The following is an 18,310-nucleotide window of genomic DNA, read 5'->3' as shown; positions in this document are numbered from 1 at the left end:
ATTTATTTCCCAGTAGAAAGTGTATCACCTTTATGTCCAACAACAGTTCCTTGACCAGATCAGATATTTTGGTGGTGGTGAGGGAAATTCTATCTACTTAAGACCATGCAGAAAAACAATACTAAAAACCCTCAGAGACCCTGTGCAGGTGGGTCTGTGTGCCTGGGGCATCTGTATTTATTTACGTATTTGTATTTTTTTAACATCTTTATTGGAGTATAATTGCTTTACAATGTTGTGTTAGTTTCTGCTGTATAACAAAGTGAATCAGCTATACCTATACATATATCCCCATATCCCCTCCGTCTTGCGTCTCCCTCCCTCCCACCCTCTCTATCCCCCCCGTCTAGGTGGTCACAAAGCACCAAGCTGATCTCCCTGTGCTATGCGGCTGCTTCCCGCTAGCTATCTATTTTACGTTTGGTAGTGTATATAGGGGCACCTGTATTTAAATCAGAGGCCTCTCCTGGCCTTTCACTTCTTTACCATTATTTAAACCCACATTTCTCACGTAGTGTCTAATAAAATGTATGCCTCTGAAGTAAACTGAAATATGCTTTATCTTGTGTGATATGCATAAAAGAGTAATTCTGTTGTAATAATGTAAGCAGTCCTTCTTTTGCTGTCCCCAAACTGTGTTTCTAGAAGTCTGACTTTTTGTTTTCGGCCCCTCTGCGCAGCATGCCCATCTTAGTTCCCGGACCAGGGATGGAACTCGTGCCCCCTGCAATGGAAGCGCGGAGTCTTCACCACTGGACCGCCAGGGAAGTCCTAGAACTCTGACTTTTTAAAGACATAGATGTCCCCAGCTTTTGTAGTTAGAACACGGGTGGTTTGGAGAGGGACCTCACAGGCTTCCGAGATACATCATCGTCAGAATGAAGAATGTCCATCAATTGTTTTTGTGTCTGAGACACTTTTTATACTTGGCTGCAGGTCAGTTTCTCCATAAATACTCACTTGGAGAAGACTCTGTAATAAAGGACAAGTGCATTAGTTGTTCAATTTAATAAATGAGGCTAAATGTAAAAGAATTACTCTCAATAATTCCTTAAAAATCAGTAAAACTTTGTATGACTTAAAACGGCATCATGATGACAATGGAGAGAGGGTATCATTAAGACACTGGCCAGGCCAGCGTGGTGCCCACTGGCCTGGAAGACGGGCAGAGCTCATGTTTACAAAACATCCCATAAAACACTTGAGATGCTTGAAGAGACACAACACAGCTCCTTCCTCCTCAATCAGAGAAATGAAGCCTCGGAGTGAAAATAAGTTTCCTAAAGGCAAATGGTCAATAAGTTCTAGACACAGCTCCTTCCTCCTCAATCAGAGAAATGAAGCCTCGGAGTGAAAATAAGTTTCCTAAAGGCAAATGGTCAATAAGTTCTAGACACAGCTCCTTCCTCCTCAATCAGAGAAATGAAGCCTCGGAGTGAAAATAAGTTTCCTAAAGGCAAATGGTCAATAAGTTCTAGACACAGCTCCTTCCTCCTCAATCAGAGAAATGAAGCCTCGGAGTGAAAATAAGTTTCCTAAAGGCAAATGGTCAATAAGTTCTAGACACAGCTCCTTCCTCCTCAATCAGAGAAATGAAGCCTCGGAGTGAAAATAAGTTTCCTAAAGGCAAATGGTCAATAAGTTCTAGACACAGCTCCTTCCTCCTCAATCAGAGAAATGAAGCCTCGGAGTGAAAATAAGTTTCCTAAAGGCAAATGGTCAATAAGTTCTAGACACAGCTCCTTCCTCCTCAATCAGAGAAATGAAGCCTCGGAGTGAAAATAAGTTTCCTAAAGGCAAATGGTCAATAAGTTCTAGACACAGCTCCTTCCTCCTCAATCAGAGAAATGAAGCCTCGGAGTGAAAATAAGTTTCCTAAAGGCAAATGGTCAATAAGTTCTAGACACAGCTCCTTCCTCCTCAATCAGAGAAATGAAGCCTCGGAGTGAAAATAAGTTTCCTAAAGGCAAATGGTCAATAAGTTCTAGACACAGCTCCTTCCTCCTCAATCAGAGAAATGAAGCCTCGGAGTGAAAATAAGTTTCCTAAAGGCAAATGGTCAATAAGTTCTAGACACAGCTCCTTCCTCCTCAATCAGAGAAATGAAGCCTCGGAGTGAAAATAAGTTTCCTAAAGGCAAATGGTCAATAAGTTCTAGAGCTACGGAAACGAAATATCATACTCGATAGACCTTATGATGGACACGGCCCCAAATAAGACTAATTGTCCCTGTGACGGTGATTGTTGAAAATCAAACTAATAAACTTTTTTGAACAGCTAATTTCAGGGAAATGTCTAAGCTATTCAAAGTTTAATGACAAAGTTTAAGAAATGCTGATAATGGAACAAATTCAAGCTTGAACTGTGAGTTCTTTCCAAGAACTGGGGCTTTATCTGAAGCTGCCTCAGAGAGGACCAAGCATTGCAGGGATCAGAATCTTTTGGACCCAGGAGACTAAAACTGACATCATGTGTGTGGTACAACACATAAAGCATCAGAATTTTTGACAACTAAAAGAAAATGCAAAGCCACAGAAATAATGACTTTTGCTATTCATCTGAATAAAGAGGAAAGAAGCACAATATATATTATCCTCATGTGTAACTGTAACCTCAATAACTCTGTAGGCTTTTTATGTGGTTTTTAGATCACTCATTATGATATAGGCAATGAGACAAGGGGTCTCGGGCCGTGCACTTCACCTGGGCCTTCCTTGGCGCCTTCCGGAGCCTCCGGGTCTGGGGGCGGCTCGGCGTCCCACGGAGACTGGGACGGAGACGAAGCAGAGGCCCTGGATGTCTGCGGGGTCCTCTTGTCTGGGTCTGCTTGCTGCTGTGACCACTCAGCGTTATATCCATTGCTAATACGTTTGGAAAAGTTTGTGGGTGAACTGGTTTTTTGACCAGGCCTCAAAAAGAGAAAAATTAAGTACTTAAGTACAAAGGTGAAGGGTAATCCAGAAGCGTTCTCAGCGAACATACTGATGGTAAATTAGATGCGTTACTGTCCCTGAAGACACAACAGAGATGCTTCTCCCTCTCTTCTTCTATCTCTCTTTCTCAATCTCTCTCCACTTTTAAGCATAAGGCAGTAACCTCCAAGCATCCTTGTACACAGTGAGCGCATACTTAGTTCAGTTTCCAAAACCTTTCTTCAGAACAGCCAATGAGAAGAAGAATTCCAGCATTTCCCAGGGATGCCTTCTTCTGAAAGCACTGCCCCTTCCCTGGGGAGGGATGAGTGACTCAGACTCTACCACTTTCAAACAAATTGTTACTTTCTTAATTAGTTCTTCCCTGTTCATGTGAAAGATTATCTGCTGCTTCTTTACACACTTCTGTCTTCTCTCTGTCATTTACATCTTTGAAGACCTTATCATAACCTCCATTAGGAGAGGCGGGGAGATCGGATGTAAAACAGGTGACACATATCAACCTGTGTCCTCCCACCCTTGGGTTTCTTACTTGTAAATCACTCTGTTGTCAAGAGTCTTCCTAATGGCTCTGGCGGGCTCTCTCTCTCTCTCTCTCTCTGTATATTCAAACTAATAAACTTTTTTGAACAGCTAATTTCAGGGAAATGTCTAAGCTATTCAAAGTTTAATGACAAAGTTTAAGAAATGCTGATAATGGAACAAATTCAAGCTTGAACTGTGAGTTCTTTCCAAGAACTGGGGCTTTATCTGAAGCTGCCTCAGAGAGGACCAAGCATTGCAGGGATCAGAATCTTTTGGACCCAGGAGACTAAAACTGACATCATGTGTGTGGTACAACACATAAAGCATCAGAATTTTTGACAACTAAAAGAAAATGCAAAGCCACAGAAATAATGACTTTTGCTATTCATCTGAATAAAGAGGAAAGAAGCACAATATATATTATCCTCATGTGTAACTGTAACCTCAATAACTCTGTAGGCTTTTTATGTGGTTTTTAGATCACTCATTATGATATAGGCAATGAGACAAGGGGTCTCGGGCCGTGCACTTCACCTGGGCCTTCCTTGGCGCCTTCCGGAGCCTCCGGGTCTGGGGGCGGCTCGGCGTCCCACGGAGACTGGGACGGAGACGAAGCAGAGGCCCTGGATGTCTGCGGGGTCCTCTTGTCTGGGTCTGCTTGCTGCTGTGACCACTCAGCGTTATATCCATTGCTAATACGTTTGGAAAAGTTTGTGGGTGAACTGGTTTTTTGACCAGGCCTCAAAAAGAGAAAAATTAAGTACTTAAGTACAAAGGTGAAGGGTAATCCAGAAGCGTTCTCAGCGAACATACTGATGGTAAATTAGATGCGTTACTGTCCCTGAAGACACAACAGAGATGCTTCTCCCTCTCTTCTTCTATCTCTCTTTCTCAATCTCTCTCCACTTTTAAGCATAAGGCAGTAACCTCCAAGCATCCTTGTACACAGTGAGCGCATACTTAGTTCAGTTTCCAAAACCTTTCTTCAGAACAGCCAATGAGAAGAAGAATTCCAGCATTTCCCAGGGATGCCTTCTTCTGAAAGCACTGCCCCTTCCCTGGGGAGGGATGAGTGACTCAGACTCTACCACTTTCAAACAAATTGTTACTTTCTTAATTAGTTCTTCCCTGTTCATGTGAAAGATTATCTGCTGCTTCTTTACACACTTCTGTCTTCTCTCTGTCATTTACATCTTTGAAGACCTTATCATAACCTCCATTAGGAGAGGCGGGGAGATCGGATGTAAAACAGGTGACACATATCAACCTGTGTCCTCCCACCCTTGGGTTTCTTACTTGTAAATCACTCTGTTGTCAAGAGTCTTCCTAATGGCTCTGGCGGGCTCTCTCTCTCTCTCTCTCTCTGTATATATAGATAGATAGATAGATAGATAGATAGATAGATAGATAGATAGATATAGATATAGATATATAGATATAGATAGATAGGTAGATATAGAAATATAGATGGATATAGATAGACAGAAAGACATAGAGGTATACAGATATAGGTAGATAGATAGATAGACGATGGATGATAGATAGATATAATTTTTTTGCCCTCCCAGTCTGAGTGTGGTGCTTTCATGGCATTTGTCGCACAATGTAACGGATTGGTTGCTCCTCCCCCAGCCTCACTAGAGGAGAAGCGATTGTAAGAAGTAGTCAGACAATTAACGGCATTAATTCTAGCACTACAATGAGATTCTGGGGAAGGGAAGAGAAACAGAAGGCCTCGGGGACCCCCGCTCCAGCTGGGCGAGTAATGAAGTGTCAGGGCGCCTGACAGGTGTTCCAGCTGAATGCAGAGCCGAGGACTCACTAGGCGCAGACACCAGGGTCCAGGCCTTGGGGACAGAGAACGTCAGGACTGAGTAGCACACACATGTGGCCCCAAGTTTATAGGGTGAGCTTGGGTGACACAGGCTGACAGAGGAGAGAGCTCAGCTCGGCGCTCAGGGCGGGGGAGGATGGGGTCCACAGGGGCCCGGGGGGCACCCAGAGGAAAGGAAAATGGAAGAGGAGGCCAGTAGACAGGGCCAGGCCATGGGAAGTTGTGCCACTGAAGTCACATCACCACAACCTGCTGCTGGGAAGCGAATACTGTTAGGCCGGCATCAGCATCGAGTATTGGAGCCATGGTTGTCACTGTTGTCACTTGGACCAAAGACCAAACCCAAACCGAACCCAGACCACGCTGGCGCGGCCTGTGCACTTACATGGGGGGAAAGGACAGTCTGCTTCCTGCAGGGTCTTTGGGGCCAAGCGGGGTCCCGGCTTTGCTCGGATACTTGGACTCGATGGCTGGTAGCCTCACCTGTACAGAGAGACACACGAATCCCTGACTTAGAAGCGTTTGCTCACTGTACTTTCTCAGCCCCTGCATGGCTCTGTCAACGGTTTGGCGGCAGCACAGCGTCCAGCCTTTTATAGGGCATGGACACCGTGACCCTGGTTAGCATCCGAAGCCTCTGTTTATTGCTGGGAAGTGTCGCCAGGAGCGGCCCGTTCACTGAACATGCCAACCCCCCAGAGCCAGGCTCAGGGCTGGGACAGGGTGTCTTGAGGACAGACAGCCGGCCTGCTGCACGCAGCTGACACTGCATAGTGCTCGACTCTGCGAGCCCCGGAATAAACTTCCAGGGTTTCTCTTCCAAGCAGACACTGCGAAGCGGGCTGGGGTCAGGCGAGGAACCTGCCAGCCAGCGAGGCCGCTCCCCTGTCGTGCGGGGGGAGGGCGGCCAACCTTGCTCATCATCAGGACCCACTGCCGGTTTTAACATGAACGTCACCAGTTCACCCACAGATCCCCACGTCCCAGGAGCCACGCCAGCCCCGTGAACCGAGACACCGCAACCAGGAAGCCACTGACCCGAGATGGCCTTCACGGGGTGCCTTTGAAACAGAAATGCCTTGAAAGTGTGTGCCCTGCAGTCAGTGCTCCTTCAAGGTCAAATACAAATACCCAGGGTTTGCACAGAAGAAAAGCAGCGTCTCCTCTTCCCTTCTTGTCCATACAGAGTATTCCGGGGAATTTTAGCTTAAACCCTTAAACAGAACGGGCTTGCTCAGAAACTGGATAATGTCCTTTCTATCTGGGCAGATGAGAAGTGACGGCCAACTTTCCCAGAGATGAGTGTCAGCTGGTTAAAACACACTCCGTAAAAGGCAATCTTCCCTCAAGGGTCGCATTCATAAGGAGAAGAAGGAAGCTAATTTCCCGTGGCCTCTGGCCTTTCAGCAGATCGAACTTAAGATGCAGATCCCGGGGCCACGAGACACACCCTGCGGACAAGCACATCAGGGGGCGTGCTCCGGGCGGCAACCAAAGCCATGCCATCTAGTGGGGCTCCAGTCACCTTTCTTTTCTCCTTTACCAGTCCCTCTGCCTCTCTTTGCCAAACCGTCTTCATGTCGAAGTCGAAGGGCCCCCTTCTGGACTCGTAGTTGCCACTGGCGTGATCGGGGTTAGACTCTTCATAAACCATGTAATCCGGTATGGACACAGCGGGGACCCTGCAGAAACGGACGGAAGGGCCCCGGCCCGCGGCTTAGGGCCACCTCCTGACCTCCCCTCCAAGGAGGGGCCCTCCGGGATGCAGCGGCGGGGAGAAGCTGGGCAACCAGCCGACCCCCAGCAAGGACGGGACGGAAGAGGGCGCCCAGCCTCCCGGAGACAGTGGGCTGCAGGGAGGCGGCGGGCGGAGAGGCCGGGCGCGGAGGTCACAGGCTGGGGACCCAGGCCTGGGCGGGGCCGCAACGCGCGGGTCTGGATACTCACTGCCTCCGGTCGGCCGTCGGCGGCTGGCTGTGGTGGACGTACCAGTCTGGCAAGGAGTAGGCCACGGGGGAGCCCCTACTGGTCCCGGGGGCAAAGTGCTTCAGCAGATCTCGAGGCCAAAAAGACACGGCTGTGAGCGGCCTGCGCATTACCAGCGGGCAGGTCGCAGCGACGAGGGGACCGGCTCTCCTCCTGGACTCCACTGGGCCGGGGGACAGCACTCCGGGGTGTCCGCGGTGTCCTCACCCGCCAGTGCTCGTGCTGCCTGGTGCCCAGAGGACATCCCTCCTGTACCCCTGCCCCGCTGCAGGCCACCTCCTCCCTGTCTCTGGGGTGGAGGGGGAGGGGTCCTTGCCCCAGGGCGGTATCTGCGGGGACAGAACTCCTCGGGGCCCCCGGGGGGCTGCGCCCTGGCTCCTCTCTCTGGCCAGGACAGTCTGTTCTCCACCCCCCACGCGGCAGTTCTGGGGTGAGCCGACCCCTCCAGGTTTCCGGTGGGAAGCGGGGCACCGGCCCCTCTAAATCCTGGGGGCAGGGGGAGTGTTAACCGGTGCCCCGCTTGGAGCCAGGCTGAGAGGGTCAGAGGCGCGCTCAGGCTCTAGCTCCCGCCGACCCCCCGACTTGCTGCCAGGTCTTCGTCCCCCTCCCCCGGCTTGAGGGCTTTTCCCAGGCAGGGGTCAGTCAGGCGGGGAAGCGGGAGCGACCGGTCTTGCCTGCTAAGCGGGCGCGACGGCCAGCATCGACTGTTCGACTGTTCTTACTATTAGAAAGACATGTTTAACTTTTTTCTTTTTTGAACTTTCCATTTTTAAATATTTCAGACTTAGACAAAAGGTCCAAAAAATGGTATGAATTCCCCTAAACCCTTCACCCAGATTCCTCAAATGCTGTGTTTCGTTTCCCATTTGCTTTACTGCTCTTTCTCTCCCCCCCACCCCCACCCATTAGTATTGTCACTGTCATTGCTGTTTGGGGGACCGTTTGGGAGGCTTCCAGAGACAGTTATGACATAATCACAGTGTAGTGATCAAAATCAGGAAATTAGTGTGATGCAATCCTTTTATCCAGTTTACAGATCTCGTTCAGATTCTGCCAGCACTCCCACTAATGTCCTAACTGGTGGCTGGGGAGTGGGGAGGTGGTGGACCTTCTGTGCTTTACACGCAGTGAATCACATGGTCTGTTCCGGGCTTTTGACCATTAAAGCCAGGTGCTGCCCTCTGCCATGTCGCCCACTCTCCCCGTGACAATCTCCACAGCAGGAACAGGGGTCAGAAAGAGAGAGAGAAAGGTCAGCGTTTCTCAGGCTCGTTCACCGCAAAGGCCAGCCAGAAGGTGTGCTAGACAGATGTGACTCCGAACTTGACCAGCAACTTTAATTAGCACAGCTGAACAGGGCTTTCTCGGTTACATCATGGATAGAAGCGTGGTGTTCATAAACATCACCATGGACACTCATCCCTGGCCTCCATTACAAAGAAGATATTAATACACAGGATGAGGGATGACGAGACAGAGCAACAGGAGCAAAGATGCTTCACAGGCGACTGGGGAAGGGGTGGCCCTGAGCTGGGCGGCTGCAGCGCAGAGACAGAGACTGCAGTTAGACAGGGAGGTAGGCACGGGAGTCACCACAGGGGTGTCTCTCAGAAGGAAAATCCCAGTTCGGTGAACTCACAGCCTAGTGGGTCTTTCCCATAAATGGCAGCACACCCCTGAAGAGTCTGTACCCTGAACTGTATCCATTGACCTGGACTTCCTACGGCCTTGGGCAAAGCTCACACACTTCACATATTTTTACAGGGAAGACACAATGACCAGACGACCATGTCACTCCCGCCACAAAGCACAAGGCTGCGGTGCTCACCGGGCTGGCCGCCTTGCTTCGCCAGCTTCACGTACTCTGAGTCCGTTTCCTTCACCCAGTACCTTCGTGCCCCGAGCGTGTGCCCACTGGGGGCTGCCCTCAGGTCACTGAGGCCTGGGATCTGGGACGCTGGCGGGGCATCCACAGCTTTCTCAGACCGCTTCACAGGAAGGTGGTAATACCAATCTAGGGAAGAGGAGGCCAAGGGTCAGGTCATTACTTACGGAGTCCAGGCTGGTTTGGTCCACTGCTCAGAAGATAACTACACCAGGGAGGGCGTCACACCCTCCCAGGACACCAGAAGAGGACATCAACACGGGGCACCAGCACAGGCGAAACTGCCCTCTTGTAAACGCCTGTCACCCGAGGCATAACCCTGCCAGTCGTGTAGTTAACAGTCCCTAAAAGCCACGAGCAGCAGCCACGGCGCCCGGCAGATGACGAGCACCTTCTAGAAGGCCTGCTGGCCCCTCTGCTGCTGGCTGCCCCTCTGTCCCAAAGCAGTGAGAGCAAAGCCCTTCCCTGGGGTTTTTAGCCTCCCAGTGAGGTATCCAAATCCCCTACATGTGCAGCTCTCTCTCTCTTCTCCTTCAGTCCTCCATGAATTGGGACTAGACTGCATTTCCGGGAGTACACATCCCTGAAAGATCCCAAAGCACTTAAAACGTGGGCAAGCCTCTGGACTATGTGACCAAATGTTAGCCAAGATTTGATCAACTTAGAACTTTAAAAACACTGAGATATCTTGAGAAAAACTCTTACCAAAGTGGGCACAGAGGGACCATATCTCAACATAATAAAAGCTATTTATGACATACACACAGCCAGCATGATACTCAATGGTAGAAAGCTGAAAGCCTTCCCACTAAACTCTGTAACAAGACAAGGATGCCCACTCTCACCACTTCTATTCAACATAGTATTAGAAGTCCTAGCCACAGCAATCAGACAAGAAAAAGAAATAAAAAGTTTTCAAATTGGTAGGGAAGAGGTAAAATTGTCATTATATGCAGATGAAATGATACTATATAGAAAACCCTAAAGACTCCACACAAAAACTACTAGAACTGATATATGAATTCAACCAGGTAGCAGGATACAAGATTACAGAAATCTGTTGCATTTCTTTACAGTAACAATGAAATATCAGAAAGGGAAAGTAAAAAAAAAAAAAAAATCCCTTCTAAAATCACATCAAAAAGACAAAAAAAAAAAAAGAACTTAGGAATAAACCTGACCAAGGAGGCAAAAGACTTATATGCTGAGAACTATGAAACATTGATAAAGAAAACTGAAGATGATTCAAAGAAATGGAAAGATATCCCATGCTCTTGGGTTGGAAAAATTAATACAGTAAGTTCCCTACATACGAACTTTTAAGTTGCACACTTTCAAAGATGTGAACATGCATCTGGTTCCAGCAAGGAACCAGAACCTGTGCCATCAACATCAGGCATGAGTGAAATTGCAGCTTGCCCTCCAACTCCTATTGCTCATGATCCTTCAGCTCTACCATCTCCCACCTCCTCTCCATCCTCCAGTCAGTAATTCTTCTTGCCTGTTAACTGGATGCCAGCCCCTGGATGCCAGCTGTTGTACTGTACTTTTCAAGGTACTGTACTGTATGATTAAAAATATTTTCTTTACTTTTTGTTTGTTTTTTATGTATTATTTGTGTTAAAAGTATTATAAACCTATTACAATACAGTACTATATAGCCGATTGTGTTATTTGGGTACGTAGGCGAACTTTGTTGGACTTATGAACAAATTGGACTCTCAGAACGGAACTTGTTTGTATGTAGGGGACTTACTGTATTGTTAAAATGGCCATACTACCCAAAGCAATCTACAGCTTTAACATGATGCCTATCAAATTACCCATGACATTTTTCACAGAACTAGAACAAATAATCCTAAAATTTATATAGGACCACAAAAGACCCAGAGTTGCCAAAGCAATCCTGAGGAAAAAGAAAAAGCTGGAGACATAACTGTTCCAGACTTCAGACAAAACTACAAAGCTACAGTAATCAAAACAGTGTGGTGTTGGCACAAAAACAGACCTACAGATCAGTGGAACAGAATAAAGAGCCCAGAAATAAACCCACACACCTAGGGTCAATTAATCTGTGACAAAGGAGGCAAGAATAAACAGTGAGGAAAAGACAGTCTCTTTAGCAAGTGGTGTTGGGAAACTTGGACAGCCACATGTAAATCAATGAAGTTAGAACACTCCCTCTCTCACACACAAAAATAAACTCAAAATGGCTTAAAGACTTAAATATAAGACATGATGCCATAAAACTCCTAGAAGAGAACATAGGCAAAACATTCTCTGACATAAATCGTAGCAAAATTTTCTTAGGTCAGTCTCCCAAGGCAATAGAAATAAAAGCAAAAATAAACAAGCGGGACCTAATCAAACTTATAAGCTTTTGAATAGAAAAGGAAATCTAAGCAAAACGAAAAGACAACCTATGGACTGGGAGAAAATATTTGCAAACTATGTGATGGACAAGGGCTTAATGTCCAAAATATACAAACAGCTCATACAACTCAATAACAAAAATCTAAACAATCCAATCAAAACATGGGCAGAAAACCTAAACAAACATTTAGAAGACACACAGGTGGCCAATAGGCAAATGAAAAGATGCTCAACATCACTAATTATTAGAGAAATGCAAATCAAAACTACAATGAGTTATCACCTCACAACAGTCAGAATAGCCATCATCAAAAAGTCTACAAATAATAAATGCTGGGGACTGCCCTCGTGGTGGAGTGGTTAAGAATCCACCTGTCAGTGCAGGGGACACGGGTTCAAGCCCTGGTCCAGGAAGATCCCACAACTAAGCCAATGTGCCACAACTATTGAGCCTGTGTTCTAGAGCCCGCAAGCCGCAACTACTGAGCCCTCGTGCCACAACTACTGAGCCCTCGTGCCACAACTACTGAAGCCGCGCTCTGCAAAAAGAGAAGCCACTGCAATGAGAAGCCCGCACACCACAACGAAGAGTAGCCTCTGCTCAATGCAACTAGAGAAAGCCCATGCACAGCAACAAAGACCCAACACAGCCAAAAATTTATTAATTATTTTAAAAAATAATAAATGCTGGAGAGGGTGTGGAGAAAAGGGAACCCATCTACACTGTTGGTGGGAATGTATATTGGCGTAGCCACTATGGAGAACACTATGGAGTTTCCTTAAAAGAATTAAAATAGAGCTACCATATGATCCTGCAATCCCACTCTTGGGCATGTATCCGGAAAAGATGAAAACTCTAATTCAAAAAGATACAGGCACCCCTGTGTTCATAAGCAGCACTATTTACAATAGCCAGGACATGGAAGCAACCTAAATGTCCATCAACAGATGAATGGATAAAGAAGATGTGGCACATATATACAATGGAATATTACTCAGCCATAAAAAAGAATGAAATAATGCCATCTGCAGCAACATGGATGGACCTAGAGATTATCATACTAAGTGAAGTAAGTCAGAGTCAGAGAAAGACAAATACCACATATATCACTTATATGTGGAATCTAAAAAAAAGATACAAATGAGCTTATTTACAAAACAGAAATAGACTCACAAACATAGAAAACAAACTTATGGTTACCAAAAAGGAAAGGTGGGTGGGAGGGATAAATTAGGCGGTTGAGATTCACATATGTACATTACTATATATAAAATAGATAATCTATAATGACCTACTGTATAGCACAGGGAACTCTACTAAATATCTACCTATAATGGAAAAGAATATGAAAAAGAATAGATATATATGTATAAGTGAATCACTTTGCTGTACACCAGAAACTAACACAATATTGTGGATCAACTATACTCCAATTGGAAAAACAAACAAACACTGAACCAGAAGTAAGAGCCTAACTGAACAGGTTTGCTCATTTGACAGGAGCAGAAAGATGCAGGACTGCGCGCCGCCATCAGGGAGGCTTCACTGGCAAACAATGTTATCTGAACCCCACCGCTTTCCTTTTGCTTGAGGCCAAAGCGGGACATCCCGAGTCGTCAGACAGGAAGGGAGAGCAGCACTCAGGAGGGTGGCTGAACGGGGCGGGGCAGGGGGGCGGGGCTTTGTCCCGGGCATCCTCACGCTGTGGGAAGCGTCTGGGGCCGCAGACTGGCAGGGGTGGGCTGCGTGTGGCTTCCATGGAAACATCAAGTCTGGTCCCACATGGGTGAAGCGCGGTGAGTGTAGATAAAGGTGTGGGATTTCTAGGGGAGAGGGTCCCGTGAAGAGGAGGGTGGGAGGACAAACGGGGGTGGTGAATGAAGGCAAGCTTGCTCCCTGCCCTCCGTCCCCATCGATCTGAATCCCCCGCCCCACCCAGAGTGGCCGCGGGGTGGGGGCGGGGGCGGTGTGTGTGTGAGCTGAACTGGCCTTGTCAGAGCCCTGAGGCCCCCTCAGTGGGCACCCAAGTCACAGCCCTGAAGGCTGCTTTGTGACCACCTGTGAGGGTCCCTGCCAGGAGGGAGAGGTGTGGGCAGAAGCCCAGGGACCTGTCGTGATCAGGCCCACTTGTGGCTCCACAGAGAGAAGACCCTGGGACACTCGGGCTCTTGGTGTTCTGGTGACTCTTTGTGTCCGAGACTGATTAACCGCATGTCCAAATATAAGAACAAATACCACAGCTGATTGAAAACTCTGGACACAAAATCCAGGAGTGTGAAATAAGAAAGATGCCACTATCATAGCACAAGTAACTCTTGCATTTACGAGCTTACTGGAACCAGCTGTCAAAAATGCATGGCGTTCAGGGAATTCCCTGGCAGTCCAGTGGTTAGGACTCTGAACTCTCATTGACGAGAGCCCAGGTTCAATCCCGGTCGGGGAACTAAAATCCCACAAGCTGTGCGTCGTGGCCAAAAAAAAAAAAAAAAAAAAACTGGCTCCTGGCAGGTGTGATGGGTAATTTTATGTGTCGCCTTAGCTAGGCCACAGTTCCCAGATGTTTAGTCTGGCACGTTACTGTGAAGGTGCTTTTTAGAGGAGATTAACAGTCAAATCAATAGACTCTGACTAAAGCAGATAAGTCTCCCTAACGTCGGTGGGCCTGATGCCATCAGTTCAAGGATTTAGGAGAAAAGACTGAGGTCTCCTGAGGAGGAAGGAATTCGGCCCCCAGACAGCGTTTGGACTCAGGACTGCAGCATCAGCCCTTCCCTGGGTCTCCGGCCTGCAGATTTTGGACCTGCCTGCTACACAACTGTGTGAGCCAATTCCTTAAAATAAATGAATCTCCCAGTCAATCTCCCTCCCTCTCTCTCTCTCTCTCTCTCTCTCTCTCCACACACACACACACACACACACACACACACACATCGTTGGGCTACGGAGAACCCTGGCTGGTACAGTAGGAGCACAGGAAAGCAGTGCTGAATAGATCCCTTTACACAAGCACACATGGATCCCAGGAACAAGAAGTCACCGTCCTCTGAAGCTAAAAGTTAGCCACCCAATCTGTACTTGGAACTAAAGCTACTTCCTTGCATAACAATGAATGTCCATGGAAAATCTTTTATATCTAAAGAACAGTAATTAGATGAACAGTATAGTGGAAACACTGTAGTTTTGAAAATGAGAAACCACCCCCTGGGAAAGCTTTAAAGAAGTGTGCCCAAGCTCACAGAGAAGAAATTTAAGAGCTAGGAGGATGGGTAGGACCATCTTATCTGATTGTATTCAGCTCAAATATTTTCCTTTAGAGGGAAGGCATTCGGTTCCAGCTTTATTTTTCCTCTCTGTGTTTTGATTACTAATTAAACCACAGAGAACAGAGTAGCTTCTACTTCTCATTACTGGAAGTTTTGGGCAGGCACTGAGCTCTAACCTAGCTGGCTGTTTATCACTGCGTGCCCTGCTCAGAGAGCCAGCACGAGAGTCACTGTGAACCAACTGTCACCACACACACACACACACACACAGGGTTAAAGAGAACTGTCTTGTCCTCAAACATTATCAGTACTTGTATGGCACCAGATCACTTAACTACCATGTAGATTTCTTTACGAGCTCCCTTGCCCCCTCGCGTGCTTGCTTCATCCATAAGGAGCCAGGCTCAGAGAGACCGCAAAGTGACTCAGCGCCACAGCTCTCTGGTGTCTGAGGGCACAGCCCACGGGGCTCTGGAGCCCTGCCTTTGGGCCGCCGCGGCCTTGGAGAACAGGGCAGCCTCCTGAAACTCTGAGCCTCGGCTTCCTCACCTATAAACCAGGGCTAAGGGCCCCTCGGCAGGTTGTTCTGAAGTTCAGTGTTAGCGTGACAGTGTTTAGCAGAGCACCTGGCAAGTGTCGCCGTCTTCTGCGCTGCTCACACGGGGGGGCCACACACTAAGGCACTGAGACGTCAGACCCAGGCTGAGAGCCCACCGTGGAGACGGACACCCAGGCCTCCTGTCCCCTGCCCCATCCCCAGCACAGCCACGGACCCACCCATAGTGGCCACAGCAGAGCTCCAGGCAAGAAGCACGTTGAGACTGTGAAGAAGACCACGCTTGGTCCCACTGCCCGCAGCCCCCCCTGCCACCCTCACCCTGCCTTTCCCAGCAGAGCTCTGGGGCTCTCTTCTCCTCCCTCCTTCTCCAGCCCTTCTCGAGATGGGGCAGCGTAAAAATCAAGGCAAAATCAGACTCCAGCACCCAGGTCTTCCTCCTTCCCTTCTGCCAGTTTCACAGCGAGAAGCCCAGCGCCGTGGGAGCCTCCACCAGAGGCTTGTTTCCTGTGTCCCACTGCTTAAAGCAGGAGACATAGTTACCCTGGTTGGGGTCTAAATTAGGAGCAAGAGATAGGTGATCAATGAAATACATGGGGATGCAGCTGAAAATGAAAGTGCCCAAGCCAACATACAGGGAGACCCCTGTGAGACTTAAACAGGCTTGCTGTTACAGAGAAATTTTCAGAGACGCTATCACTCCAAAAACTGAGGAGCTCCAACAGCAGTGGGTAGCCTGGCTTTCTTTTGTTGAACATAGGGAAAAAACAAACAAGCAAACTAACAAACCTAGTTTCCCCCCCATGCTACCCTTTAAGCCTTGCTTACACTGGGGCATAGGGGCAGTGCGCAGCTTTCTCTGAGGGTACCCCTTGTTGTCCTGTCCCCTCCCGGCAGCCCCCGCTGGTGTGAGCCAGTCCAGCCGAGCCAGTCCAGCCGCAGAGCAAACGCGGGTTTCCTCTCCTTGGGTCACTCACCGCAGGGAGCATAGCGGCTCGTGGCGCCGTGCAGCTCCTTGCTCGTGTTCCTCATGCCGGGAGACACGCTGGACCGGCTGTTCTCTGTTCTCGGGTGAACCAGGAACCGACGCGGGGGTTGAGCTGCAGAGGCCGGGTCCCCGTTCCTGCTCTATCTGTCCTCCTCTACCTGACAGGTATGCAGGCGTCTCACTATTCGGGACATGCGGTCAAGTCCAGGCAGGGTATACATCAGGGGCACATCCACACGGGTATACAGCAGGCACACGTCCAGGCAGGGTATACAGCAGGGGCACACACACGCCGAGTAGACAGCAGGGGACAGCAGGTCCCGAGGTACCCCGCCCCCGGCCCGGGTGACGGGTGGCCCCCTCCCTGCCCCGACCCCACTGGCCGTCTGACCCCGCTCACCTGCCGGCCTAGGGTCTGGGTGATTGCCACCTGCAGCGTCCGAGACCCCTCTGTTCCAGCGGGCGGCTGGGACCAACCCCAAACTCCCAGCGCAGCGCGGAACCACAGCAACCCGCGTCGCCGGGGCAACGGCCTGGGCCAACCGGAGGTCACAGCGGGAGCAGCGGCAGCCAATCGGGGCAGTGTGAGGGGCCGCAGCCGGCCAGTCAGCTCCAGGGGCAGAACTCGGGCTCCTACTACCAACTGCCCGGCGCCGGTGCGTCGCCTCGGTGCTGGCCTGGGCGTGGCCGCGCTGCTGGCCGGTTGAGGCCTCAGGGCGTGGCGGGGACGTGACTGAGTTGCTGACAGAGGCGTTGCCTCGGTGCTGGCCTGGGCGAGGCCGCGCTGCTGGCGGGGCGAGGCATGGGGCGTGCTCGGGGCGAGGCCGGCCTCAGAGTTCTGGTGCGCCCTCCCCTCCCTGCCGTCCAAGAAATTCGACAGAGATTTTCTTGTCAATCTCCCATCCATTTAATGCATTAAAAAAAAAAGAGGAGAGGGCTTCCCTGGTGGCGCAGTGGTTAAGAAGCCATCTGCCAATGCAGGGGACACGGGTTCGAGCCCCAATCCGGGAAGATCCCACATGCCGCGGAGCAACTAAGCCCATGCGTCACAACTACTGAGCCTGCGCGCTAGAGCCCGCGAGCCACAACTACTGACGACCGCATGCCTAGAGCCCCTGGTCCACAACAAGAGAAGCCACCGCAATGAGAAGCCCGTGCACCCCAACGAAGAGTAGCCCTGCTCTCTGCAACTAGAGAAAGCCCACGCTGCAACTAGAGAAAGCCCATGCGCAGCAACGAAAACCCAACGCAGCCAAAAATAAATATTAATTAATTATTTTTTAAAAAGGACAAATAAGTACCTGGGAAAACTCAGCACACAGCCATTTCTGCCAACTGTGTATCAGTAGTAAAATTACCATGTAAACGTCTTCCACACACTTTATTTTTTCAGTATTTCTGGTTTGGAAATTGAGAGATCCTTTTTTAAAAAGTCTTTGGCGGTGTTTCCTCGGAACAGTGTTCAAAGTCCCAACGCTTGACTTCAGTGCGAACTTTTGTCCCACCTGGATTCGGTCTCTGTTGTGAGTCGTGCTCCCCACTCTGCTCCGTGAGCCCAGAGGCCGCAGCAGGGGCCACAACGTGGTCATCGGACAGAATGATGGAGAGGACTAGCCGCTGGAGACCCTGTGGTTCCCACCACCCGGGCAGTAGTATGGAGCTAAGGTTTCCTTTAGCAGTGAAAAGAAAAATCAAAATGTCTTTAAAGGTGGTCATTTGGCAACTTGAATTAAACAAGGTGCTGCTTCTGCTACACAAGTAAAGCCCTAGAAATCTAGCAGAAGACAGATGATGTACAAATTGGGTAACGAGAGGATAACTCTTGTGATGGGAATTAACCCTAACTGAGGTTTATCCAGCTCTCATGTAATATTTTCAGGATCCTCAGCTGGCCCAGTCTTGGAAGTAATCAAGACTTTGTTTTTCAATGTCAAATGTTTGCTCCACTGCAGGTAGAGGCACGTAG

The 18,310-nt window shown here is 49.0% G+C and overlaps 1 protein-coding gene across 2 annotated transcripts; it reads right to left on the bottom strand.

The window, feature by feature from the left end:
- Positions 1-359: 359 nt before the first annotated feature.
- On the bottom strand, positions 360-16,847 carry CUNH7orf57 (chromosome unknown C7orf57 homolog). Of its 2 annotated transcripts, none has more exons than XM_024764379.1 (8): positions 16,745-16,847; positions 16,334-16,502; positions 9,107-9,292; positions 7,240-7,348; positions 6,818-6,974; positions 5,678-5,775; positions 3,993-4,198; positions 360-972 (listed from the first exon to the last, which is right to left on the bottom strand). In XM_024764379.1, the coding sequence occupies exons 2-8, from the start codon at positions 16,386-16,388 to the stop codon at positions 938-940; spliced, it is 846 nt and encodes a 281-aa protein (XP_024620147.1). In that variant the 5' UTR covers positions 16,389-16,502; positions 16,745-16,847; the 3' UTR covers positions 360-937. The 2 variants fall into 2 exon arrangements, with proteins under 2 accessions (XP_024620147.1, XP_024620148.1); XM_024764380.1 differs by having other exon boundaries at positions 16,334-16,525; positions 16,745-16,815.
- Positions 16,848-18,310: the final 1,463 nt, after the last annotated feature.

The sequence above is a fragment of the Neophocaena asiaeorientalis genome, unplaced genomic scaffold (assembly GCF_003031525.2).
Source record: "Neophocaena asiaeorientalis asiaeorientalis breed wild unplaced genomic scaffold, Neophocaena_asiaeorientalis_V1.1 scaffold191, whole genome shotgun sequence".
Lineage (NCBI taxonomy): Eukaryota > Metazoa > Chordata > Mammalia > Artiodactyla > Phocoenidae > Neophocaena > Neophocaena asiaeorientalis.
The sequence above is the reverse complement of the archived record's forward strand: the minus strand, read 5'-3'. Positions and strand labels throughout refer to the sequence as shown.